General features: G+C 41.9%; 5 protein-coding genes across 5 annotated transcripts; 4 read left to right on the top strand and 1 right to left on the bottom strand.

Annotated features, from left to right (window-relative positions):
* Positions 1-215: 215 nt before the first annotated feature.
* gcat (glycine C-acetyltransferase) lies at positions 216-4,142 on the top strand. Its single transcript, XM_074696743.1, has 8 exons — positions 216-531; positions 1,337-1,467; positions 1,548-1,796; positions 2,204-2,358; positions 2,662-2,744; positions 2,872-3,043; positions 3,613-3,734; positions 3,824-4,142. The coding sequence occupies exons 1-8, from the start codon at positions 255-257 to the stop codon at positions 3,973-3,975; spliced, it is 1,341 nt and encodes a 446-aa protein (XP_074552844.1). The 5' UTR covers positions 216-254; the 3' UTR covers positions 3,976-4,142.
* Positions 4,143-4,876: 734 nt separating this feature from the next.
* Positions 4,877-9,498, top strand: mcm5 (minichromosome maintenance complex component 5). The gene is made up of 16 exons (XM_074696938.1): positions 4,877-5,215; positions 5,948-6,074; positions 6,171-6,299; positions 6,391-6,563; positions 6,644-6,799; positions 6,888-7,054; positions 7,129-7,300; positions 7,389-7,500; positions 7,584-7,727; positions 7,805-7,870; positions 7,957-8,133; positions 8,226-8,338; positions 8,417-8,545; positions 8,633-8,775; positions 8,940-9,067; positions 9,194-9,498. The coding sequence occupies exons 1-16, from the start codon at positions 5,043-5,045 to the stop codon at positions 9,293-9,295; spliced, it is 2,211 nt and encodes a 736-aa protein (XP_074553039.1). The 5' UTR covers positions 4,877-5,042; the 3' UTR covers positions 9,296-9,498.
* Positions 9,499-9,577: 79 nt separating this feature from the next.
* hmox1a (heme oxygenase 1a) lies at positions 9,578-12,426 on the bottom strand. The gene is made up of 6 exons (XM_074696803.1): positions 12,304-12,426; positions 12,169-12,220; positions 11,849-11,960; positions 11,557-11,772; positions 11,147-11,419; positions 9,578-9,892 (listed from the first exon to the last, which is right to left on the bottom strand). Exons 2-6 carry the CDS (start codon positions 12,216-12,218, stop codon positions 9,725-9,727), a joined length of 819 nt encoding a protein of 272 aa, XP_074552904.1. The 5' UTR covers positions 12,219-12,220; positions 12,304-12,426; the 3' UTR covers positions 9,578-9,724.
* Positions 12,427-13,713: 1,287 nt separating this feature from the next.
* Positions 13,714-18,850, top strand: foxred2 (FAD-dependent oxidoreductase domain containing 2). Its single transcript, XM_074696939.1, has 10 exons — positions 13,714-13,895; positions 14,827-15,047; positions 15,261-15,566; positions 15,650-15,901; positions 16,419-16,730; positions 16,836-17,002; positions 17,147-17,312; positions 17,449-17,675; positions 17,834-18,004; positions 18,161-18,850. The coding sequence occupies exons 2-10, from the start codon at positions 14,830-14,832 to the stop codon at positions 18,391-18,393; spliced, it is 2,052 nt and encodes a 683-aa protein (XP_074553040.1). The 5' UTR covers positions 13,714-13,895; positions 14,827-14,829; the 3' UTR covers positions 18,394-18,850.
* A 314-nt stretch (positions 18,851-19,164) lies between these two features.
* On the top strand, positions 19,165-22,761 carry ankrd54 (ankyrin repeat domain 54). The gene is made up of 8 exons (XM_074696588.1): positions 19,165-19,862; positions 20,447-20,494; positions 20,573-20,671; positions 20,766-20,837; positions 21,064-21,111; positions 21,415-21,539; positions 21,635-21,742; positions 21,864-22,761. Exons 1-8 carry the CDS (start codon positions 19,469-19,471, stop codon positions 21,936-21,938), a joined length of 969 nt encoding a protein of 322 aa, XP_074552689.1. The 5' UTR covers positions 19,165-19,468; the 3' UTR covers positions 21,939-22,761.
* The last annotated feature ends 683 nt before the right edge of the window (positions 22,762-23,444 follow it).

Here is a 23,444-nt window from a genome sequence, read left to right as displayed (position 1 = left end):
AAAAACCGCAAAGATACTGTTTTAATATTTAAGTTTTAAAAAGCTATGAGGGTTAAAATTACTGTTAAATGTGCTAAAACGATTTCAAAGTTTACATAAGTCAACATGTTGCTCCCACAGTAAATCTGGACCACTAACTTTACACTCTGAATACTGATTGGACAAAAACAAGCCACCTGGCACTTTCCTCGGGCTCTGATTGGTCCACCGTCCACACGCCTCTCTATGTTACGTGACATAGCCACGCCTCGTCAATGGTCTTTACGTTGAACGCTCGTGCACGTTTGACACCTACACACACCTTCACTGTCATGTCTCTCGGTAAAGCAGCCCGGAGTTTGGTCAATCCGCTCCGGGGCGTTCTGCGGCCCTTCTCCCCGGCTCTGAACCGGAGCTACGCCGCTGTGGCTGAGGCCAGGGCGGTGCTGGAGAATGAGCTGAACGGGATCCGAGCAGCGGGGACGTGGAAGGCTGAGAGGATCATCACGTCGAAGCAGGGACCGCAGATCAACGTGGACGGCAGCCGGAGCAGTGAGTGGAGCAGACTGAACTGACCAACTGCGTTTTACAAAAACAACGGTGATAGTGACAGCTGGTGGTCCGTGAACGCACCACGACTAACAGTTTCTCTGAAGGAAGTTTGTTATCTGGCCTTTGTTAGTGATCTGGTTTTGGTTCAACTTTAGTTTACCTAAGTCATCTAAGGTTACCTGAGGACAAGGGCTTACTTGACTATGTTTGTTCCTCTTGTTTTTGAAAGTTGCTTAACACAAGGGTAATATTTAGTTATATTTAAGGGTTTTTGTAAAGTAGATAACTCTTAACATCATGTTTTATTTTACTGTTCCCAAGCTATTCACATGAATACCTTGCAGATATGCAACTTATAACTTTTCTACAACTTTGGAGGCTTTTCTTGCATCAGATCAATCAGTTTTGTACTCAAAGATCTAAAAATAACCTTTAAAAGCTCCAGTTAACAATCATAACTTTCTTTGAGACTTGCAAACAGCAGCTGCTTATCTTTCTGCTGTTTGTGGTCCTGCAGAGAGTCAGTGTTTACTCTGCAGGATGAACCTTTGCCAAAGACTGACTCTGCTGATTTATGAATGGTCCTTTTGACTTGAGGCCGTGACCTCTGGTTTGTGAAAGTGACTGTTTTTGCTCAACCGAAGGCAAACAAAACACCATGCATTGTTTTTGTTCTGCATGTGGCTTTTTTCACTTTTTGCAGACGTATTTTAAACAGATTCAGGTACCATACCCTCCTGCGCTGTCTCTCTCTCTCTCTCTCTCTCTCTCTCTCTCTCTCTCTCTCTCTCTCTCTCTCTCATAGGCATATTGAATTTCTGCGCCAACAACTACTTGGGTCTGTCCAGCCACCCTGAGGTGGTGCAGGCAGGAATTGAAGCTCTTCAAAAATATGGTGCAGGATTGAGCTCAGTCAGATTCATCTGTGGTACTCAGGTAAAGAGTCTAATGATCAGCACATTCACTTATAGCCACACCTGTAAGCCTGTGTTTTAATGTGTACTCTGTGTTTACAGGATCTGCACAAGAACTTGGAGCAAAAGCTGGCAGAGTTTCATGAGAGGGAGGACTGCATCCTGTATGCTAGCTGTTTTGATGCTAATGCTGGCCTGTTTGAGGTTCTGCTGGGCCCGGATGATGCGGTGCTGTCTGATGAGCTGAACCACGCCTCCATCATCGATGGGATCCGTCTGTGTCGAGCTCAGAGGCTGAGGTACAAACACATGGACCTCGGTGATTTGGAGAAGAAGCTCCAAGAGTCTCAGGTGTGTGTGCGGCCTTTTGACCTCAGCTAGGACAGACAGACAGAATGTTGCATTTCTGTGTGTTGCAGAAAAGAGGTCCAAGAATGGAGCCTTGGTGACTCCAGATGTAAATTTTGTCTGCTCAGATGTTAAGTTACCTTAAGACACAAAGTAGTCTCTGTGCTTTAGGTAAGGTGTCAGTAATGATGAATTTTACCCATATAACATCCAAAATAAAAAAAAGGTTGGTATGACAGTTTCATGTTTGACATATTCTTATTTGGGACACTTTTGGTATTAAATGGATGCCAGTCTGAGTTTTATGGTCCATAAAAATCAAATAACCGAGGTGAGAAGTTTAGGTGTGGGTTAACGGAATTGATTAGCCAATGGCAGTTCCGCTGATCACATGACTCTGTCCTCCTCAGTCGTCCCGGATGCGCCTCATAGTGACAGATGGAGTCTTCTCTATGGATGGAGACGTGGCTCCTCTACCAGGAATCTGTGACTTGGCTGAGCAGTATGGGGCCATGGTGTTTATTGATGAGTGCCATGCCACCGGCTTCCTGGGGTCTCGCGGCAGGTGGGTGAGACTGACTGGCTTTGTTTTTTATTTTAGCTTTTAAATAAAGTTTAATTTTCTGTTGGTGTAAGAGGTTTAAAGGCTAACATTTGCACCAAAATCTTCTCATTTAGCCCCTTTTATTTCTGATGTTTCAAACTTTATGATAACTTGAGCTGTTCCAGCGTGTTTTACCTTTAAGTGGCATCTTAAATCTCAAATTTCTGAAACCTAGATTAAGTTTTTATCTTTTGCTGATAAGCAGATGTTGCCAAACTCATCACTGTAAGATTAACTGAATTACTGGCTCTCTGTTATTTGCAGAGGGACAGATGAGCTGCTGGGAGTGATGGACAGAGTTCACATCATAAACTCTACTCTGGGCAAAGCTCTGGGGGGAGCAGCAGGTACATCTCTGTCTATTTTAGGAAGCGTAAATCCCAGCGTCATCATTATTACTCATCACCTTGAAAGATGCAATATTATTAACCAGTTACATTTCTGTTATTGTTTTTCGGACCTATATTCTTTAAGGTGGTTACACAGTCGGCCCGAAGCCGCTCATTGACCTCCTGAGGCAACGCTCCAGACCCTACCTGTTCTCTAACTCGCTCCCACCTCCTGTGGTGGGCTGTTCCACCCGCGCTGTGGAGCTGTTGCTCGCCTCTAACGAGATCGCACAGAGCATGACAGCCAAAACCATGAGGTGTGTTTCTTTTACTCTGAATTATGGCATTTTTTTTACATTAGTTGATTTTTGGTGAGGAATAATTTAATTTTGTTTTAGAATTAATCACAGCTGGGACATAGCTTTGATTGTTTGGAAGCATTTACATTAATTTCTCTTACGTTATTTGATGCTCCATTCCATTCTGTTGCACTCCTTTTTAAAGTTACTCAGCTGTATTAAAGACTTAACTCTGATTGGTTTAAAATCCCATAGCAACAGTGAATCATTCTCAGCAGCAAAGATAGCATTGAGGGCAGGAATAGAGCAGCAAACATTGAGAATATGTAACTGTGGGAACATCTTATCTCGTCTGCTTATTGGTGACTGACTGAGCTGATGTTTGTGTTAGAGGTTACATTATTCTGAATCTAGTGCCCACATGCTGCCCTCAGGCTGTTCTTTGACTGTGAGCAACTTGTTAGACTAGGTTTCACACTTAAAGAGGAGGTATAGGGCCTTTCTTAGACAAAATGAATGACATGGTAGGCTACGGTTTCCCTCTTCTGTGACCCTATTTTTAATCATTTCCTATCCTGTTCTTCCAGGTTCAGAAACAAAATGACACAGGCTGGCTTCACCATATCAGGCTCAGCTCACCCCATCTGTCCTGTGATGCTGGGTGACGCACGACTTGCCTCTGTAATGGCCGATGATATGCTGAAGCTAGGTGAGACCGCAGTGTGACCAGAAATGCACAGGAACTAAAGCAACAGGGCACATCTTACACACCTAATAATGTATTTTTTTCCTCCACAGGAGTGTACGTGATTGGATTCTCTTACCCTGTAGTCCCAAAGGGCAAAGCCAGAATCCGCGTCCAGATTTCAGCCGCCCACACAGATGAAGACATCGACCACTGTGTTGACGCTTTCATCCAGACCGGCAGAAAGCACGGGGTCATCTCCTGAAACCCTGGAGAGATCTTATGAAGAAATATGCTGCAGTATGAAATACTGTACAGTGAACGCTGGCTCTTGCAGATCAGGCTGTCCGACCCATGAATGCTGTCGATGGAAATATTAGTTACATTTGTAGGTCAAAGGAGGTGCTGTTATTTTTGTGTTTTTGCTAAGCTGAATAAAGCTAATTTGCTAACATTTGTTGGTCTAAATATGCATATTTACTTATTGTTGCAGCATTATTTGTAATTGCAGAAATATATCTATCAGCCCCTTAAAACTGTATGCATTTATAAACTGGCCTACAGTTATACTGAACATTTGCATTTGTAGGTCATAAAGAGGTTAATTTAAGTTAATTTGGCCAAAATGAATGCCTTAATGGAGCTTTGAATGTCCTCTTATGGGATGTTCTGACTAATAACATGTAATTGGAATACAAGTACATGGTTATTTAAAGATATTAAAACTGTAATTTTATTGTATGATGCCTGCATGGGAAAAGGTTCATTTGAAGAACACGATAAATATTTTACCCCAAAATAAGTCATTTTAAGAACATCAAAGACAAACTTGGTGAAGATCTTTGAACACATTGATGAGAACTGTTGCTGCAAAAATGTTACTGGCGATAAGGAGAGGAGCCCTCAACCTCAGCGTTGACTGTATGTAAAGATGCAAAACAAGTGTTGTCTCTGGCACTGAAATACTGCAATACTTTGAACATTTCTTTGTTCTCTACGACTACTCCTACTACATGCGTTTGCTTCGCGCCACGAGAGCACACAAACTCCTCCCATTTCATACACTCGTCTCCGGAAACCCGCTTCAACCAATAGAAACAGGTGGTGAGAGATTCCAGCCAATCAGAGAAAGGGCGAGGGGCGGGTATTAGAGCGACTCGCGGGAAACAGACGGGAAGTTGTTCGGTTTTTCCCGCGAAAGAGGTGCACTGACAGAGCTGGTTCTTGAGCAGCAGGTTGCAGTCACAGGGTTTTAAGTTTTAACTGATAAAATAGTCCCCGTTTGCAGACTTTTTTTTGACTCCTGTAGTTTGTTATCCGATCTTCTTCAGTATGTCTGGATTTGACGATCCTGGAGTTTACTTCAGTGACAGTTTCGGAGGAGGAGAGGGACACGGCGTGGACGAAGGAGGACAGAAGAGGAGCCAGATCAAGAAACGGTTTCGTGAGTTCCTCCGACAGTTCAGAGTGGGGACTGACCGAACCGGGTTCACCTACAAATACAGGTTTGTTAAGGACAAGGATATTTATCACATGCTCAATAACACATTTATGATATAGTCAGATGTACGTACAAACAATGCGTCTTCACAAAGAAGTGTGGTGGACATTCAGATACTAAAGCGTCAGATACCCTTTTTTTCACGCTTTTAAAGTTCATTTATTGTTATGAAAAGCTAATGAACATTTCATTTTTTTTTTATAAAAGACAATGGAGTGACCTGAAAATGTCTTATAAAACTAAATTTATCAAATTCTTAATAAATTTGGGCTTAAATTTCGTAACCTTGAATACAGTTTTATATGGCTTTCACTTTTTATGTGAAGTTAAAGTTTTAGAGGTAATAGTTTTGCTTTTCGAAGCAAAACTATACTATTAGAAGCTCTGAAAGAAGCTGTTCTGTTGCATTGTGGGAAATGTAGTTGACATCTCAGAGGCTTGACGCTCTTTTAAAGCAGGACATGTCTTATCTGCTGTTTATGCCTTCAATTTTGAATTAAGAGTTTAATAACGATGGATTAAGCCCTTTTAAGTCCAAACACATGCAGGTTAAAGCTTTTGTTTGTGAAATAACTACCCATGAAGTAAATTGCTTATTAACAGTAGACAACAACTTCATTTGTTGTGCAAATTATTAGAAACTTGTTTTTGTTTTTAAATTATGGACACAGGATTCCAAAACATCAGATCCTCATCCTCACCTTTCTCAAACAATTGTGTTTTTCCTTTAAATCAGAGATGAGCTGAAGAGACACTACACTCTGGGGGAGTACTGGGTGGAGGTGGAGATCGAGGATGTGGCCAGCTTTGACGAGGATCTGTCTGACTGTCTCTACAAGCTGCCGACAGAAAACCTGCCACTGGTGAGTCAGTAACTAATGAGAAAATGATCTCCTCTTTTTTGGTGTTAAGCTCCTGACTGTTTTGGCCCCTCTCCTAACTGTGTGTCTTTGTTCCAGCTGGAGGAGGCAGCAAAGGAGGTGGCTGATGAAGTGACGCGCCCACGGCCTGCAGGAGAAGAGACGGTCCAGGACATCCAGGTCATGTTGAAGAGCGATGCCCATCATGCCTCCATCCGTGGCCTGAAGGTGCCTGCAACACTCTCATGTCTCAGAAATAGTGCTGACAAGTTATGTCTGTCCATTAAACCCCTTTAACCCCCATTTTTCTCCCGTGCAGTCAGAGCAGGTGTCCCGCCTGGTAAAGGTTCACGGCATCATCATCTCTGCCACTGCTGTGAAGGCAAAAGCCACCAAAGTGTGTCTGCAGTGCCGCGGCTGTCGCTCCATCATTAGTAACATCCCTTTACCTCCAGGTCTGCAGGGTTACGCTCTGCCACGCAAGTGCAACAAGTGAGTCTGACCTTCTTAATCAAAGCTGAGGGATGCAGGTACTTGGTTGTTCATGTTTAACATCTTTCGTCCTCTCTCAGGGAGGATGCTGGGAGAGTGAAGTGTCCTGTAGATCCCTACTTCATCATCCCAGACCGCTGCGTGTGCGTTGACTTCCAGACACTCCGTCTGCAGGAATCTCCTGACTCCGTCCCTCATGGAGAGATGCCCCGACACCTGCAGCTGTACTGCGACAGGTGAGATCTGCTCTTAACTGCTGTGCTCCTGCAGAGGCTTGAATGTGTCCATCTGTCACCTCACACTGCTCTCCTCTCTCTCTCTCAGGTATCTGTGTGACCGTGTTGTCCCAGGAAACAGAGTCACCATCATGGGGATCTTCTCCATAAAGAAGGTGGCGGCAAAGACCGGAGGGAAGGAGAAAAGTGCAGGTGTGGGAATCCGTTCGTCTTACCTGCGCGTGGTCGGCATCCAGGTGGACACAGAGGGAGCAGGTGAAGATGGATGAAGACACTTTGTTCATGTGATGCATCATTTTAGCACTTACACTTTTAGCACTTTTCTTCAGGTCGTGGTGCAACTGGATCCGTCACTCCTCAGGAAGAGGAGGAGCTCAGAGCGCTGGCTGCAACTGCAGACATCTACGAGTCCCTGGCTCGCTCTGTCGCTCCATCCATCTATGGCAGTGATGATCTGAAGAAGGCCATCACATGTTTACTGTTTGGAGGCTCCAGGAAAAGGTGAGTTAGCTTGAGCTTGTTAGCATATATAGAACAGAAATGTGAAAGAATCTGAAGTGAGTTATGTGTTTGTTTCTCGTCCCCTCAGGCTCCCTGATGGTCTCACTCGCAGAGGAGACATCAACCTGCTCATGCTGGGAGACCCGGGTACTGCCAAGTCTCAGCTGCTGAAGTTTGTTGAGAGATGCTCACCTATTGGGGTAAATATCCCCTCATCTGGTTGTGACTTGTGACCTTTTTAAGTGACAAAGTTTCTGACTTAAGTTTTTCTTCATGTTGCCAGGTTTACACCTCTGGTAAAGGAAGCAGTGCAGCAGGTCTCACCGCCTCTGTTTTGAGAGACCCGAACACTCGCGGCTTCATCATGGAGGGAGGAGCTATGGTGCTCGCTGATGGAGGAGTCGTGTGCATCGATGAGTTTGATAAGGTGATAATTCTATCATAGAAAGAGTTTGTTCAGCTTGTTTGTGTGACAGGACTAACCTTTCTACTCCCGTTGTTCAGATGAGAGAGGATGACAGAGTGGCCATTCATGAAGCCATGGAGCAGCAGACCATCTCTATTGCCAAGGTGAGTCTGAGGAGGATTTAAGGAACATCTTTCTGATTGCGCTGAGCCATTAACAGGACAAACTAACACCATGACTCTCCCTTCAGGCCGGCATCACCACCACGCTGAACTCTCGCTGCTCTGTGCTAGCTGCAGCTAACTCTGTGTTCGGACGCTGGGACGACACGAAGGGTGAGGACAACATCGACTTCATGCCCACCATCCTGTCTCGATTTGACATGATCTTCATTATCAAAGACCAGCACGACGAGCAGAGAGACATGGTGAGGAGGATGAGGCTTTACAGCAGTGTGTTCTGTGTTTAAATACTGAAAGAATTCAGCAAGATGTTTTAAACTGTTGGATTTGTTTGTAGACACTGGCCCGCCACGTCATGAATGTCCACTTGAGCGCTAGGACTCAGACTGAGGGTGTTGAGGGTGAGATCCCGTTGACCACCTTCAAGAAATACATCGCCTACGCAAGAGCGTGAGTCTCAGCTTGTGTATATCTGGCTGTAAAAGTGACTGAGTGAATACTTTTCTGATTGATGATGTTCTCTTGCAGTAAATGCGGCCCTCGGCTCTCTGCTGCAGCTGCAGAGAAACTGAAGAACAGATATGTGGTCATGAGGAGTGGTGCCAAAGAGCACGAGAGAGAGACAGACAAAAGGCCTTCGATCCCCATCACAGTCAGGTATGTCTAAGCTACACTTGTGTGTCTTTGCTGCAGATTTTAAGGAAACTCCTCTAAAAATCAATTTTTGTGTGTTTGTGTCTTCAGGCAGCTGGAGGCCGTCGTGCGTATTGCTGAGTCTTTGGCTAAGATGAAGCTGCAGGCTGTGGCTGGAGAGGAGGAGGTGGACGAGGCCCTCAGGCTTTTCCAGGTGTCCACGTTAGATGCTGCTCTCTCCGGCAGCCTCTCAGGTTTGTGTGTTTATGTATTTGTGATTGACGCCAAGATAAAGGCATCTGTTCAAAGTAACGTTGCTCAAAGAGTCGGTCTAAATTGTAACAGAAGCAGACTTGGTTGAGCTTTCCTTAAACAATGCACAGAGCCTTTTTTAATGCTAACGTCTGATTCTTTCCAGGAGTGGAGGGCTTTACGTCTCAGGAGGACCAGGAAATGATTTCTCGTGTTGAGAAGCAGCTGAAGAGACGCTTTGCCATTGGCTCTCAGGTGTCCGAGCACAGCATAGTCCAGGACTTCACCAAACAGGTAGGACATTTTAAAACAAAGGAAAAACCAATTCGAGTTGTAAAAAGGATCTTAACAGCAGAAACAAAAAATGAAACCCAACAGATTTCTGGTTTTAACCCTTCTGCTGTTTCTCTTTCTTTACAGAAATATCCAGAACATGCCATCTACAAAGTCCTGCACCTGATGCTGAGGAGGGGTGAGCTGCAGCACCGCATGCAGAGAAAAGTCCTCTACAGAGTCAAATAGAGCAAACTGTGCTCTAAAACACACTCATGGTGATGTTAATGTAAATAGTTTCATATGCAATGTATTTGTTAATGGATGTCTAAGAAGAAGTTCTGCTGTCAGCCCTGGTGATAACCGTTTTAGTTGGTTGTACAGGATCTTTAAATACCCGAAACTGAATTAATAAAGATACTGGGTGTCACCGTTAAAGAGTGTTCGTATGATGTGTAAAATTTGAGATTGTGTTTAGAATGTAAAAAAAAAAGTGAATAAAAGTAAAGATTCATAATTTTTGTGGTAAATTTTTTTTATTACAGATCATATAAATGACAGAAGATTAAAAGAATCAATGGTTTCATAGAGAAGACAAAAATTAGTCCTGATTCAGTTTGCTCCAGTGGTTAAAAAAGTGCTCTAAGTGCATGATAATTATTAATGCCGGTGAAAGCTTTAAAGAGAATACATCCCTATCCCAATTGTGGTCAGTGTAACGCATAATCCCACGGCGAGCTGCATCATGGGCCAGGAAGGGGTCCTGGGAGTCTTGAGGATGTCGCTTTGTGGTTTGTCCCATGTTTCTGCTGTAATGCTCAACATTTTCTGCAAGTCATCAAAAACCTGAAGGAAGGGAAAGATAAAATCTCAGCAAGCTGGTAGCATCCTGTTGCTACAGTTAATAGATTCACTTCTCTTTTTAGCACTTTCCTAATAATACTATGTGTCAGATTTACATACCCGCAGCTTTCTTTACTCGTTATTTGGGGCACAAATGTGGTTATTATGTCAAGATGAGATTCATAAACGTTTGGAAAGTAGTCCATTGTTTCAGGTTCTGAATTCCCCTATGTAGTTCAGCTACTAGCATAAATGTTGTTGTTGTTGTTGTTGTTGTTGTTGTTATTTGTTTTGTTTTATTTATTTTTTGTTGTGGGGTTCTTAAAGCCAATCATCGTTGGTCGCATTGTTGTAAAGCCAACAGTCGAATTTCCATTAAATCAACGAGGCGGTGTTTGGGCGGGATTAGCCTACTTGTTTGCAGCTTCTCTGTAGTTTGTTGTACAAAATTAAAGGTAACATGTAACTTATGGAATTAAGTAATTGCTCACATTAGCTGTTTTCTAGTGGAGGTTCATGGGTGGAAATAAGCAACAGAAAACTTTTGCCTCTCTTTAAGCAATATGTGTAAAGGTGTGAGAACAGCATAAAAAGATCGCTAACAGTCATTTTGATTAGTGAGTGGTTAATTGCTGTTGTTGCTTTGTGATTTTGTTGCACAATGCAATAGAAAATCAGAAAATTGCTGAATAATTCTGCTGTTAGCTTGGAAGAAGTTTAATGCTACAGTTGTTTTTCTAATGGTAGTTTGTTTTATGATGTTAGCTTGACATATATTAGCATTTCACCTTTTCACAGCTAACAGACCCATAGTGACTGAATGCTAATCGTTTATTAGCGTGTTGTTTGTCTCATGTCTTGAGTTAATGAAACTGTTTCCTCAAAAATGGTTCAAGGCTTGCATAGCTGTTGTTTCATGCGAAGACAATGGGAAAGTTTTCTTGTGTTTACAAATTAAAAACGTTGCATTTTGGGACTACAGTAAAGTTTAAAAATATGGTACCCCATGATCCTAAACTTTCATTGTATTTCCAATTTTTGGATAAAATAAACATTTCTGTACTTTGAACAAAAACATTTCCTAAATTAAAACGTAACAATGAAAATGTTGTATAAGTGACACCAAATTGTGATTTCTTTTTCTCTGTTGAAAGCTTTCAGCTAACTCAGCAGTGCACAATAAACGCCCCAGTTGGGACAAAACAGCTGCCATGAAGATATGTCACTAACATTGCATATGGCGTCCTGTCTTCTCACCTGAATGTTGAGCTCAAAGGCAGCCACAGCCTCCTGCAGCACCTCTGCCTTCTTCTCTGCCGTCAGCTCGATGCTGTTCATGCGGCTCCTGTAAAGCTGCTTGAAGCGGTTGGGGCTTGTAACACCAGGGAAGGAGAAGAAAGACAGCCCCTCTTTGTTGCTTAAACCAAGAGACTTCTGTGTAATTTTGCCCAGCACTTGACCTCCTGATAGATCTCCAAGGTAGCGAGTGTAGGCATGAGCCACCAACAGCTCTGGATGCTCTTTGCCAATCTGGAAAGAGGACACATCAATTAGCACTGGTATGTTATAAAGAAATTACAGACTTTAAAATGTTCAAATGGACCAATCAGATAAGTATTTAGCACAGCAGTGTAATAATAAGATACATTAAGTCTTTTGCTGCTCACCTTTCTTAGCCTCTGTTCATATCTCTGAGTGGCTGCAGGTACGATCACCCTCTTCCTCCACTCTGAGCCAAAAAAATACTCCAGGTCAGTCTCGAGTGCCTCCAGTCGAGCGAGCTCCTGAGGAAAGTAGATTGGTGCAACAGCTGGATGGGACGAATTTCTGTCCAGCTCCTCTTCCAGCGCCTTGTAGATCTCATAGAGGGAGCACAACAGCACCTGATGGAAACAGCACACAGGTGAATATACACAAATATGAACAATAAGTAAAGGCAGTTTAAAGAAGCGTCATTACTTTGTACTGTGGTAGAGTGATCTGCCCCTTCTGGTAACTCAGCATCAGCTGTGTGTTTTCAGCTCGGATGTGATTGTCTTTGGTGGCGACTTTAATCTGCTCTGATAGATCACTGCAGAGAAAAAGAGGATATAATAATTCAGATGGTGCTTTTCATTAACATTTAAGGTATTTGAAAAACTGAAGTGAAAAAGGTGTTGACAATCTCATTTCTCGGACTGACCAGTACTGCTCAGAAACTATGATGTGTCAACAAATGAAGCTTTTTATTCAGCTTGATTAAAACTATCAAAGAGAGCAAAATCTATTTGTTGTCATACCTTCCAACTTCTCCTTCATCGTATGTCCTGGCACTTTTCATGTTCTCCATTTCTACAAACAGGGATGAGCGTTTAATCAATATCAGACAAGGATTTAACAGGAGAAAAAAAAATGTAAAAATAATTCTTAAAAACCTGTTATGGATTGAAGTCTTGTCCCCTGGCTACCAGCGTCTTGTTGTCTCCTCTGAGTTCAGCAGTCGTCTGTGGCCTCACTGCTCAGTCCTGCCTCTTTTATACAGCTGTGATTGCCTGAACTCAAAGGCAGCTGACTCAAAAGGGAAGTGAGACCGCTGAGTCATGTTACTCAGAACTGTGAGATTAAACATGATGGAGCAGATTTTTTTCCTAGGTTGTGAAAATCTAAAAACATGACAAGACAGTAATTAGCATGACACGTACAGACAAGTTTTATACTTACTCATGCAAGAGAACACTGGATCACCTCGACAAGTTACTTAAGTTGACATTTAAGTTACTTTCTTCTAAACAAGTTTTACTTTTGTAACTTCAGAAGCACAGAGACACAGGGTACTTTTTTAAACAACTTATCTTATTCAAAATACTTGAGATATCATACGGGTTACCATTATTTGTAATCATCAAGCCTATTGTACAAAAAAAAAAAAAGAAAAAAAAAAATCAATTATGAAACAGAGAGCAACCAATCCTATGGAATCCCTAAGCTGACATTCCTTCAGTCTTTTTATTCATCCTATTTTATTTGCGACAATGAGGTAACTTTAATTGCATTCTTGTGATCTTATCTTTGCATAAGGCTAAATAGCTGGATGAACAGCATAAATTACGTGTATGGATGGGAAAGCTGTAAAACTTGGTGTCTAGGGTGTACTATTTAATACAATAAAAGAAAATACACTGGTGAATGTCAAATTAAATAATTTGTTGTCTACCAAAAAAAAAGTGTGACAGAAAAGTATTAGTTTGGTGAGAAAGGTAATAAAAAAAGCAAGGTAGAATTGGATAATTTATGTGAGTGAATAACACATTTTTGTAAAGGAATATATATATATATATATATATATATATATATATATATATATATATATATATATATATATATATATATATATATACAATTCATGAAATATTGTGTAATATTTTACATTTCTCCTAACACTTTTTGGTTTATTACTTTTTTGTGGGGATATATTTTAGTCTTGTAATTTGAATAAATAAACACATTTTTGACATTTTGAAAAAATATTTGTGAAATGGGTTTTTGTTTTGTTGAATGTTTTTGTGTTTCATGCTTTCTTTTAAGCATTTAGTAATCGTTTTTTTTTTTGCGGTTCATTAATCTTTCATTGGCAAAGTGTGTGTGAAGTTTCGACTCAGGGCTACCATACATTTCTCATCTGGGTTGTGAACACATTGATTAAAAGTGTGTCTCTTTCTGGTGGAAAAGAGGTTTAAGTGTTTACCCTCCACACCACCCTGTGCCACTCTTTTGTTTTTTAATCCCGCCCCTTCATGCAGAAAGCTCTCCATTGGTTTCTGTAGCCTGGGGGGGGAGTGGGCTGTGCTGGTGGATTTTCTGAAAGCAGAACACACTCACACACACACACACACACTCACTCACTCACACAGACACTCCGACTCGTAGAGGCTTTAATATGCTAAACTTCAGACATGTAGCTACCCCTGAAGAGCCGCTTGATGCTGATCTACAGAAGTCTGGAGAGAGGGATCGACTGAATTAAAAGGTAAGGATGTTCTCCATGTTTGAACTCAGCTGAACTGAACGCTTTAGCCGAGCTTGGATCAGGCTCGGCGGGCGACGGCATCCACTGCATCCCAAGCAGAGGCTTACAGCATCGAGGTAGGAGTTCATGGGAAGCCGGGGGGTGTTCACTCGAGGTTGAAGCTGTTATATGTCATTGTTACTCAGATTTCTAGTCGCTGAATTATCAGATTTACTGTGTGTCGAGTCTGGCAACGGAATATTTCAGGACTCGGTGCTGTCGAGCTAATGATGTCAGATCATGGCTTCGTTGCCTTTTTTAGGTTAGATATGGCGTAGAAAATACGAGAAAAAATGATTCAATCGCGCAATAAAGTAAAAGCACTGCTAAGAGTTTGTCTTAGGCCTTAGGAATTATGAGAAATGTTCATCTAATGGATGTAGAATCTTAATCATCATGTAATTTTCACAATGTAAAGTCTTATTGTATAAGGTTTCATGGATAGTGCACAGGTGGTTAATTGAAATAGAATACAACAAAATGATGAACCCACATAGTCACGGGCTAAATATCCTTTACATATCCTGCTTATAACGTATCAACTAAAAATACAATTAGTTTGAAGTTATTATTTAAAGTTCACTTTAAAGATTTAAAACTAATTATTATAGAGCAAACAACAAAAATAGAGATAAGCATTTAAATCAAATTTAGAATTTGATAGTCACTGCTAATGACTATTTGAATGGTTCCTAGTACAATAACACCTGTATGAAGTTATTTTTTAATTTTGCTTTTTTCCTCATTTGTTTGGGAGTATTATTTTCAATATCCTCTACATTACAGAACCAGTAACCAGATTACTTTGTTGAAAATAAGTGAAGAATCAGTGTTAATGTCAAACTGTGTGCCTTCATGACTCACTTTCACCCCGTTGCTTCTTGTCCCTCAGGTGATGGATTCCAGCCTTCCTTGTTTCACCCTTTTCATCCTGATCGGCTGTGTTCAGACCTCTCTTAGTAACCTTCACCCCCACAACGACACCCGTCGCTATGAGTACTGTGTACTTGGAGCTGGGCCTGCTGGACTACAGATGGGTTATTTCCTCAACAAGGCTAAAAGAGACTACATCATCCTGGAGAGAAACTCCGGACCGGGCAGCTTCTTTGACACGTAGGAACCTTTTCTGACAATAGCTATCCTCCCCACCGCTCTGATTACTGGTCACCTGGTTTAAACTAATTAAAGTGTTGGATAAATGCACAATCTGTCTGACTCAGTCTTGTACTTTTTGCCATTTTTGATACTGTTATTGGAAAACCAACACCTCTAGCAGTTAACGCTGAATCCTCTGTAAATGACCTGTTTCCTGCTATTTTTGCCAAGGTATCCCAGGCACAGGAAACTAATCAGCATCAACAAGATCCACACAGGAAGGCAGAACCGAGAGTTCAACCTTCGCCATGATTGGAACTCGTTGCTGAGTGATAAACCTGACCTCCTCTTTAAGAAGGTCAGCAGTGAGTTTTACCCACCTGCAGATGCCTTCCCAGCGTACCTGTCCCTGTTTGTGAAGGAGCTCAGACTCAGGGTCCAGTACGGGGTTGACGTGGGAAGGATCCGGGCTGTGCTGTCTGCCACCGGACGGAGATACATCCTGACTGATCAGCATGGAGCAGACTACACATGCAGGTGATTTTTCCTCACCTCAATTCCAAAAGTCTCCCACCTATTTGGACTATGGATAATCATTGTGTCATTTTCCCTCTTTTTAGTGTTCTCCTCGTAGCCACCGGTTTGTGGGTCCCTCAGAAGGTGGAGTTTGTTGGCTCTGATCTGGTTGAGGGCTACGAGTCCATCTCAGTTAATCCAGACGACTACAAGAACCAGGCTGTCCTCATTCTGGGAAAAGGGAACTCTGCTTTTGAGACAGCTCAGAGCATCTTAGGGAGCGCGAGCCGGGTGCACATGCTCAGTTCGAGTCCTGTTCGACTGGCCTGGCAAACACACTATGTAGGAGATCTTAGGTACTGTTGCTAGTCTTCTTTATTAATTGTTCCTTACATTTGTACATGTCACGACAGTGGGGCAACAGGTGATGGGACTTGATTGGGCGGTCACAAAAGTGTTGATAACACTTGGTCTTCACTTGCCAAAAAAGTTATTTACAGCAGCAATCACGCAAACAGACCACACAGGGAAAAGCAAGGTCAAAACAAAGATCAAAACCATAAATCAGAAATGAAGGAACCAAGGCTGGGGCCCAAGGGATGACTCAGAGACACGCAGGTAGGAACAATCTGTACAATCTGCTGGAAACATTCGAGGGCAGGAAATGGAAAGGAGAGGTTAAAAACAGAAAAATAAAACAGGAAATAACAAAGATGTCATAATCAAAGCACCAAAGAATGATGCTACTGATGTTCACAGTCTATTTATAACTGTTAGCCATTTCCAGATGTTCGGTACGGCTCAATGACGTTTCAAAAAAGCATCCTAGACTGAACTAGACTTTAAACTAACCCTCTGTTTTTTTCTCCTCAGAGCTGTAAACAATGAGCTGCTGGACACGTACCAGCTGAAGTCTCTTGACGGCTTGGTTGAGGCACGCTTGGAGAAAATAGTCATCGCGCATCGACAGGAGCAAAATAGGAAAGGTGCTGGGAGGAAGGAGAAGAAAAGGAAGTTATACTTGACTTTAAATAAGTTCTTAAAGAACCAGGAGGAGAAGAACAGCTCTGACGTGACGGGAGAAGAACTGCCAGGTTTTCACAACGATAACTTCTCCATGAGAAAGCCTTACGACCGCGTGATTCGCTGTCTCGGATTCAGATTCAACTTCAGCGTCTTTGACAGGTGTGAATACAACTAGTGTGACCTGACAGGGTAATTAGGATGACTGTCATGACTGTCAATAACATCACCTCTCTGTTTTTATCCGTTCTTATGAAATCTGTGCAGCTCTGCCTGCCCACCAAACAGTGACAATGCTAAAGGGAGGCTGCCGGGTGTGACCGCCTGGTATGAAGGGATGAACACTCCTGGTTTGTTTGTGCTCGGGACCGCTGCTCACTCCAGAGACTACCGCTCGTCAGCTGGAGGCTTCGTTCACGGTTTCCGCTACACAGGTAGAGCCCATGACATGTTTATTTATTATGAAAGTTATCCTTCCTAAGAACATTACAAATTGGCTGGAATGAATGTGAAACTATTGCAGTTAAGCAGATTTTGTTAGCGCCACTCTAACAAGTTGTTCCAATGTTCTTCGACAGTGCGAGCTGTTCATCGTGTTCTAGAACAGCGTTACCACAGCAACAAGTGGCCTTCTACCAGACTGTCACTGACACAGCTGCAGTCGTGGATTCTGAAGCGGGTTGGCGAGGCGTCTGGTCCTTATCAGATGTTTGAGGTGCTCGGGGACATCATACTTCTCAGAGGGTTAGTAGATGTAACAATAACAGATGGATCAGACTTCCTGCCCTGGGAGTGGTTCAGTGTCTAAAATATGTGAACACATTTTTATAATCATACAATAAAGATAATACGGTATTACATAGTATAACTTCTTCTCCAGTTCTCACTGTGAATACCTGGAGGAGTTTCCTCTACAGGCACTGCCTCAGTTCTCATCCCTCTCGGGTCACGAAGTGTCCAGACACGGTCTGATCATCGTTATCATGCAGTACGGGAAAAAGAAGATCGACTATCTGGGGCGGAGCCGGGCAGAAACAGACTGGACCAAAGCTTGGAAATCAAACTTTCTGCACCCTGTATTATACTACTACGACATGCTCCCTACAGGTGATTATAAGTACTGCAATTCAGATCATTCCTTTTCAGGCCTAAATGTCATTGCTTATCTCATTCTGAATTTCCTGAGGGAACCCTCCCAAAGGATTAATAAAGTTCCTATCTAATCTAATCTAATCTATCTTATACGCATTGTTTTCTCCCCTTAGAAGAGGATATGAAGCTCCGACCTCGTGGCTGGCCTTTACCCCGACCCACAGCAGTTCATCACATGGTTGAGGACTTCCTCACAGAGTGGGACGGCCCGGTGTCTCATATCCAGCCTCTGAGGCGCTTCCTGGAGCACTGTGTCCAGACAGACCTCAGAGCTTTTTATGCAGGTAGGTGCATTTCTCTGTCATGACACAATGAGGTGAAGAGAGAAAAGAATTCTCCCTCACTACTTTATGTTCATTGTTTTCTGTTTAAATTAAAATTGTTTTATTGCATCATGGGAAGTATAACATAAAAGTAAGTAGTTTCCTCTTGTCTTTCAGAATCATGTTTCCGCTTCTCCCTTACCCACCGCATGCCGCCGCTCTTCTGTCAGCACGGATACTTAAAGCAGCAGGGTGTGGCTCAGGACAGCCACCTGTGGCAGGACATTCACGACCCTGGTTCAATGCCTTCTGAGATAGGTGCTGGCACATCTGGGTACGACCCCACATTCCCCAACTACCTGTCCCAAGCTGGAGCCACAGTGTCTTCAGGACTGAACCTCGACCTCTGAATGTTTAATTCTGTGTGTAGAAGCTATCATGCTGTTTAATCCATCAGATTGACTACCTCCATCATACTTTAAGTTCCCTCCACAAGACCAAACATGTCTGACAGCATGCTGCCATCCCACCGGTCGCCTGTTCGTGAAGCAGTTTCCACACATCATCAGAAGCTGAATCGAGACTATTTTAACCAAAGAGTGTTTTTTCTTCTTTATCTTAAAAAGGTTTATGGGTTCAGATTTATAGAATAACCCAGCAGATAAAGGAAAGTATAAAAATATGTATAACTTTATGTTTTTTCTTTTCTTGTTATCATCTCAGAAAATCTTCTGCTCATCACTGGAATGCACTTTGTACCTTACAACTCCCTTATTTTTATCCTACACTAAAATATATAAAACATTCTATGCTGTTTTCATATCATGTAAAAAAGATTATATGAAGATTTATGGGTGGAGGGTTTTATTATGATGATGTTTTATTCTACACAATGGTACCTGAATAAAAACAATATACATTAAATTCTTTAGCCTTTTTTAAATTCAATAAAAATGTTTTCTTATGTCGTTATTGGCGATACATCGATTATCGTATCATTACCATAAGATTCCCGCCTCTTTCATGTGATGTCATTTAAATAAAGATTTTCGGAGGAAAAAAACTGAAGGGGAGAGGCTTCGCATTGTGATTGGTTTTTCGGTTGCGTAGATCCCATTGGATGGCAGCAAATGAACAACACGTAACCTGATTGGGCCACACTGCCCTGGAGTTGTTCACCGTGCAATGAATGTGTGTTTTACTATCCCAGTGCGTTCAGATGGAAAATGTGAAATAGGGGACATTTTGGTGCTTCAGGGGAATGGTTTATTCTTTATTTTTAGGGTTTACATTTATTTAAAAAATCAAATGGGCGTTAGAGGGGGAGTTCACGTGTTGAGGAGCGGAGCGGTGGCCTCGGGGCGTCGTTGACGGAGCAGATGAATATTGAAAACTAATTTTAAAGACAGCTTCATTTGCTTCAGCTTTGGCTGTAGCAGTAACTGAGAGAGTGTAGAGTAAAACATCCATATGTCGCTATAAAGAATGGACGGGTGGAGCCCAATCGTCGCTACAGCCTCGGATAATGAACGCTCCAGCTCCGAAGGGGAGTACATGGTGGAGCCCGGACCCGGAGATGGAACGCAGGAGGCGGCGAGCAGTGAGCAGCAAGCTGACGGGAAGTGTGTGATAGAGGACGGGGGTACATCTGCTGTTGGGTTCGGGCTCAGTGGCACCGGGGAGGGTAAAGTGGTGCTGGGTCGGTTCGGACAGAGAGACGATAAAGAACTCAGGTACCTGCACTTGTTGTGGGAGCCCGGACGTGCAGAGGTGGGGGCCGGAGGGGTGACGAGCAAACCAGGGAAGATGACGGGGAGCCGGGCCAAGAGGCACCACAGAGCGGTGCGGAACCTCGGTCCTATTGGCCAGGATATTTACGGTAAAGTCCAATTCTCCTTTAATTTAAAATAAACTAGACAGGTAAAAAAAATATTTCGTTTCTTAATGGTGCAAAAAAAAAAAAAAAAATCAGAATAGGGCAATTCTGTTACAGTTTCAGTATTTAACAGGTTCCTGATGTACTTTTTAGACTGTTTGTTGGTTTTGTGTCTTGCTTTTGTCCTTCGCCAGATTAGATCAAAAGTTTGATAAAAAATAAACGGCTTCAGTGTGATTTATGTAATAAAACACACAATAACACACCTTATCATGCCAGTACACGTGAAAGTAAGGGGTCATGTATAGTGAAGGGTTGGTTATGCAAATTGGAATCCCAACAAGGTGGCTAACAGTAGCTTACCTGACCAGATCAAGAAACTTTTCAGAATCTTGTGATCTCAATGTGATAACTCCTCGATAAGTCTCATACAAGCAAAATGTGACCATGTAGTATTACTTCCTGGTTATGCAGCTCCTGTTTGGTTTAATGTTCCTGTCAGTGATGTCTTTGTCAGTTTGAACCCATCTGCATGGTTGTGAAGCAATATTTAAACACCTGTTACTTTGAATGTCTTATCTCCACAGCTGCTAAAAGACTGAGAGAGGCAGCAAACAGCAACGACATTGATACAGGTGAGATGAGTGGTTATGCTAAAGTAGTGATCAGAGGATAGCTGAGGCTGTTTGACTGATGAACTTTTGTTCTTCCAGTTCGAAAGCTCCTGCAGGATGACATTGACCCCTGTGTGGCAGATGACAAGGGAAGGACGGCTCTGCATTTCTCTTCCTGCAACGGCAACCAGGGCATCGGTAGGTCACTGAGAAGATGTTACTACAGTAGATTGGCTATCAATGGCAGCCTTTGTTTACCATATTTATGCACCTCCTTGTTTTATGTCTGCAGTGCAGTTGTTGCTGAGTCACGGCGCTGACCCTAACCAGCGAGACAGTCTGGGAAACACCCCCCTTCATCTGGGTAAGATGGAAACACAGCCAGCCTGTGAAACTAGCAGCCCTGTGGTCACCTAGGGGTGCAGCTATAGTTTCAGTCAAATGTGAATATGCTGCTTTTTTAGTTTCATGCCTGGTATAATGCACAGAGACTCAGCTGAACATCAGTGATGTTTGTGCCTGCAGTTACTTTTCAAAGCTGTGGTATTGTTGTTACTGTGTGAAAATTTGTGTATCATGTGTTTCTGCAGCGGCCTGTACCAACCACGTGCCTGTAATCACCACATTGCTAAGAGGAGGTGAGACACGTGTAGATGTTTTATTTTATGTGACATACATTTTAGGCTTAGTTTCTCAAAGGGAACTAGCTGAGTGAGCTTTAACTAACATGTCTCTTTAAGGAGTTATCTGTCAGAGATTTATATTTATTTGTAATGCATAAAAAAGTCTTTTCAATGAGAAGTCTTGTTGTAAAGTTTCCACAACTTTTTCGAACACTTGAACACATGAGGTACAAAACTTAACTGGTAAATTAGCTGCATATTTTAGGTCATGAATACACCTGTGTGATGAGCTATTTGTGCTCTTGTGTCTCTGTTAAGGAGCTCGTGTGGATGCCCTTGACAGAGCAGGAAGGACCCCAATGCATCTCGCCCGCTCTAAGCTAAACATTCTCCAGGAGGGAGATTCTCGTAGTTTGGAGACGCTGAGAGGAGAAGTCACACAGGTAGAGCACGAGCTAACTCAACTGGCTTTCTGGATCAAGTCTTCTCACTGTGTTTCGTGGTGCTAAAGATTTTTGTTTGTGACTATTTCTCACAGATAATTCAGATGCTGAGGGAATACCTGAACTCGATGGGTCAGAGTGAAGCTAAAGAGAGGCTGGAGCACATTTCAACTCAGCTGCAGCACACACGAACCAAAGAACAGGTGAGATAAACACAGATTTATCTTAGATTTACATGCTTTACATTTGTAATTATTCACATTTTTATTATACAACTTCTCAGAATAACTGTCATCCACTAACATGGCATCTTCTCTTTTCCAGGTGGATGAGGTGACAGATTTATTGGCCAGTTTTACATCACTCAGTCTACAGAAACAGAATCTGGGTGACAGGTAGAAGTAAGAGTACAGAGAGCTGATGTGCTACACCTACACTGCCAGCCTTGGTAGCATAATGCGGATTTTTTTCTGTTTAAGTAAGCATTTATCTCCAGTGTTAACCTTAAAGACAAAATTTAAAACTCTGCTATTATTAATAAAGGTATGACAAATACCTTTACAGTAGCATTTAAAGTCCAGATGATGGTTTTATAGTCACCCTGGAGCTGGAACATAGGCTGACTGTGCTAATGAAAATAACGTAATCTTGGTTAAAATTTTAAAAAAGCCATGAGTTTTAATCTCCAGTATTTAAGTGTTTAAAATCGGTTTAATTTAGATTTAAAAAAAAGTGTCACAATAAGTTTTCATGAAAAGGTTATAGAAAAGGCAGCCACACAAGGCTAAAGGAACAGAAGCAGTGTAGCCTCAGCTCTCTATTCTGTGTGTGAGACAGACGTGTGTGTGTGTGTGTGTGTGTGTGTGTGTGTGCGTGTGTGTGCGTGTGTGTGTGTGTGTGTGTGTGTGTGTGTGTGTGTGTGTGTGTGTGTGTGTGTGTGTGCGCGTGTGTGTGTAAATCATAGCTAATGTATATATTGAAATTTGGTCTTTAAGCCTGCCAACATTAGCTTTGTGTTAAAGTTATTGCGAGACGTGTTTCTCATGAAAGTATTAAAAAAAATGTTGTTGCATTTTTGGTTTTCTTACCAACAGCATCTTTGTTGCCTTTCTCTTGTACTGCATGTGATGTTTGTGAGAAATGTCCTGTAAAAACTGAATCTGCTGTCAATGGAAATAAATCATTGGAATCAATAAAATCAGTATGTTTAGCTACATTTGTGATGTGCCATCTTGTGTTTGTGGAGTAACAAAAACAGTCCAACTATCTATATTCATGCTATCTTTGATCCACATTTAAATGCAAGGGTACAGAAGCCCAAAGTGGATATGCAGTTGTATATTGCATTCTCTTGTTTTAATGACATTTTAGGTAAAAATTCCATGAAACAAAAACTATAAACAAAACTGTTCCATGGAATAAAAAAAACAACAACCTCAGATTGCAAAATTAAAAAAACAGTCATAGTAATCCTTGATCTCCAGAACTGCAATGCCAAGAAAAAAATTGACTGAGACAAACAAACAAGAAAAAACAACAGAAAAAAAATCCAAAAATATCAAATTTCTCATAAAAATATGTTTCAAATTCAGATAGTACTACGTAAAGAAAATGAAATATATATATATATATATATATATATATATATATATATATATATATATATATATATATATATATATATATATATATATATATATATATATATATATTTATATATATACAGGGCTCTCAAGTGTCACGCATTGAGCGTGATAGTCACTCTTTTGGGTCTGACCTAAATATACCTCCAGAAAAGCTTGGCATCTTTAGGGTGTGCGCTCTGTGCTGGTGGGAGTAAAGACGCAGACAGAAAACTCTATCTCTGAGCTGCTGTTTTTAGTCACTCACTGAAATAATAAATTC

Source organism: Halichoeres trimaculatus, unplaced genomic scaffold (genome assembly GCF_033239565.1).
Source record: "Halichoeres trimaculatus isolate MK-OKI-2021-1 unplaced genomic scaffold, fHalTri1.1 fHalTri1_scaffold_20, whole genome shotgun sequence".
Classification (NCBI taxonomy): domain Eukaryota; kingdom Metazoa; phylum Chordata; class Actinopteri; order Labriformes; family Labridae; genus Halichoeres; species Halichoeres trimaculatus.
The sequence above is the reverse complement of the archived record's forward strand: the minus strand, read 5'-3'. Positions and strand labels throughout refer to the sequence as shown.

Excerpts from the sequence above, each read along its gene's own strand:
- mcm5 (XM_074696938.1), top strand. The coding sequence starts at position 5,043 with ATGTCTGGATTTGACGATCCTGGAGTTTACTTCAGTGACAGTTTCGGA. Across the intron at positions 7,301-7,388 it reads TTTGGAGGCTCCAGGAAAAG|GCTCCCTGATGGTCTCACTC; the intron begins GTGAGTTAGCTT and ends TCGTCCCCTCAG. Across the intron at positions 8,776-8,939 it reads TCTCTCCGGCAGCCTCTCAG|GAGTGGAGGGCTTTACGTCT; the intron begins GTTTGTGTGTTT and ends GATTCTTTCCAG.
- ankrd54 (XM_074696588.1), top strand. The coding sequence starts at position 19,469 with ATGGACGGGTGGAGCCCAATCGTCGCTACAGCCTCGGATAATGAACGC. Across the intron at positions 20,838-21,063 it reads AAACACCCCCCTTCATCTGG|CGGCCTGTACCAACCACGTG; the intron begins GTAAGATGGAAA and ends GTGTTTCTGCAG. Across the intron at positions 21,540-21,634 it reads TGAGAGGAGAAGTCACACAG|ATAATTCAGATGCTGAGGGA; the intron begins GTAGAGCACGAG and ends TATTTCTCACAG.
- gcat (XM_074696743.1), top strand. The coding sequence starts at position 255 with ATGGTCTTTACGTTGAACGCTCGTGCACGTTTGACACCTACACACACC. Across the intron at positions 1,468-1,547 it reads GATTCATCTGTGGTACTCAG|GATCTGCACAAGAACTTGGA; the intron begins GTAAAGAGTCTA and ends CTGTGTTTACAG. Across the intron at positions 3,735-3,823 it reads CGATGATATGCTGAAGCTAG|GAGTGTACGTGATTGGATTC; the intron begins GTGAGACCGCAG and ends TTTCCTCCACAG.
- hmox1a (XM_074696803.1), bottom strand. The coding sequence starts at position 12,218 with ATGGAGAACATGAAAAGTGCCAGGACATACGATGAAGGAGAAGTTGGA. Across the intron at positions 11,961-12,168 it reads GATGAAGGAGAAGTTGGAAG|TGATCTATCAGAGCAGATTA; the intron begins GTATGACAACAA and ends TTTTCTCTGCAG. Across the intron at positions 11,420-11,556 it reads ATGAACAGAGGCTAAGAAAG|ATTGGCAAAGAGCATCCAGA; the intron begins GTGAGCAGCAAA and ends TCCTCTTTCCAG.
- foxred2 (XM_074696939.1), top strand. The coding sequence starts at position 14,830 with ATGGATTCCAGCCTTCCTTGTTTCACCCTTTTCATCCTGATCGGCTGT. Across the intron at positions 17,003-17,146 it reads TCACGGTTTCCGCTACACAG|TGCGAGCTGTTCATCGTGTT; the intron begins GTAGAGCCCATG and ends GTTCTTCGACAG. Across the intron at positions 17,676-17,833 it reads CTACGACATGCTCCCTACAG|AAGAGGATATGAAGCTCCGA; the intron begins GTGATTATAAGT and ends TTCTCCCCTTAG.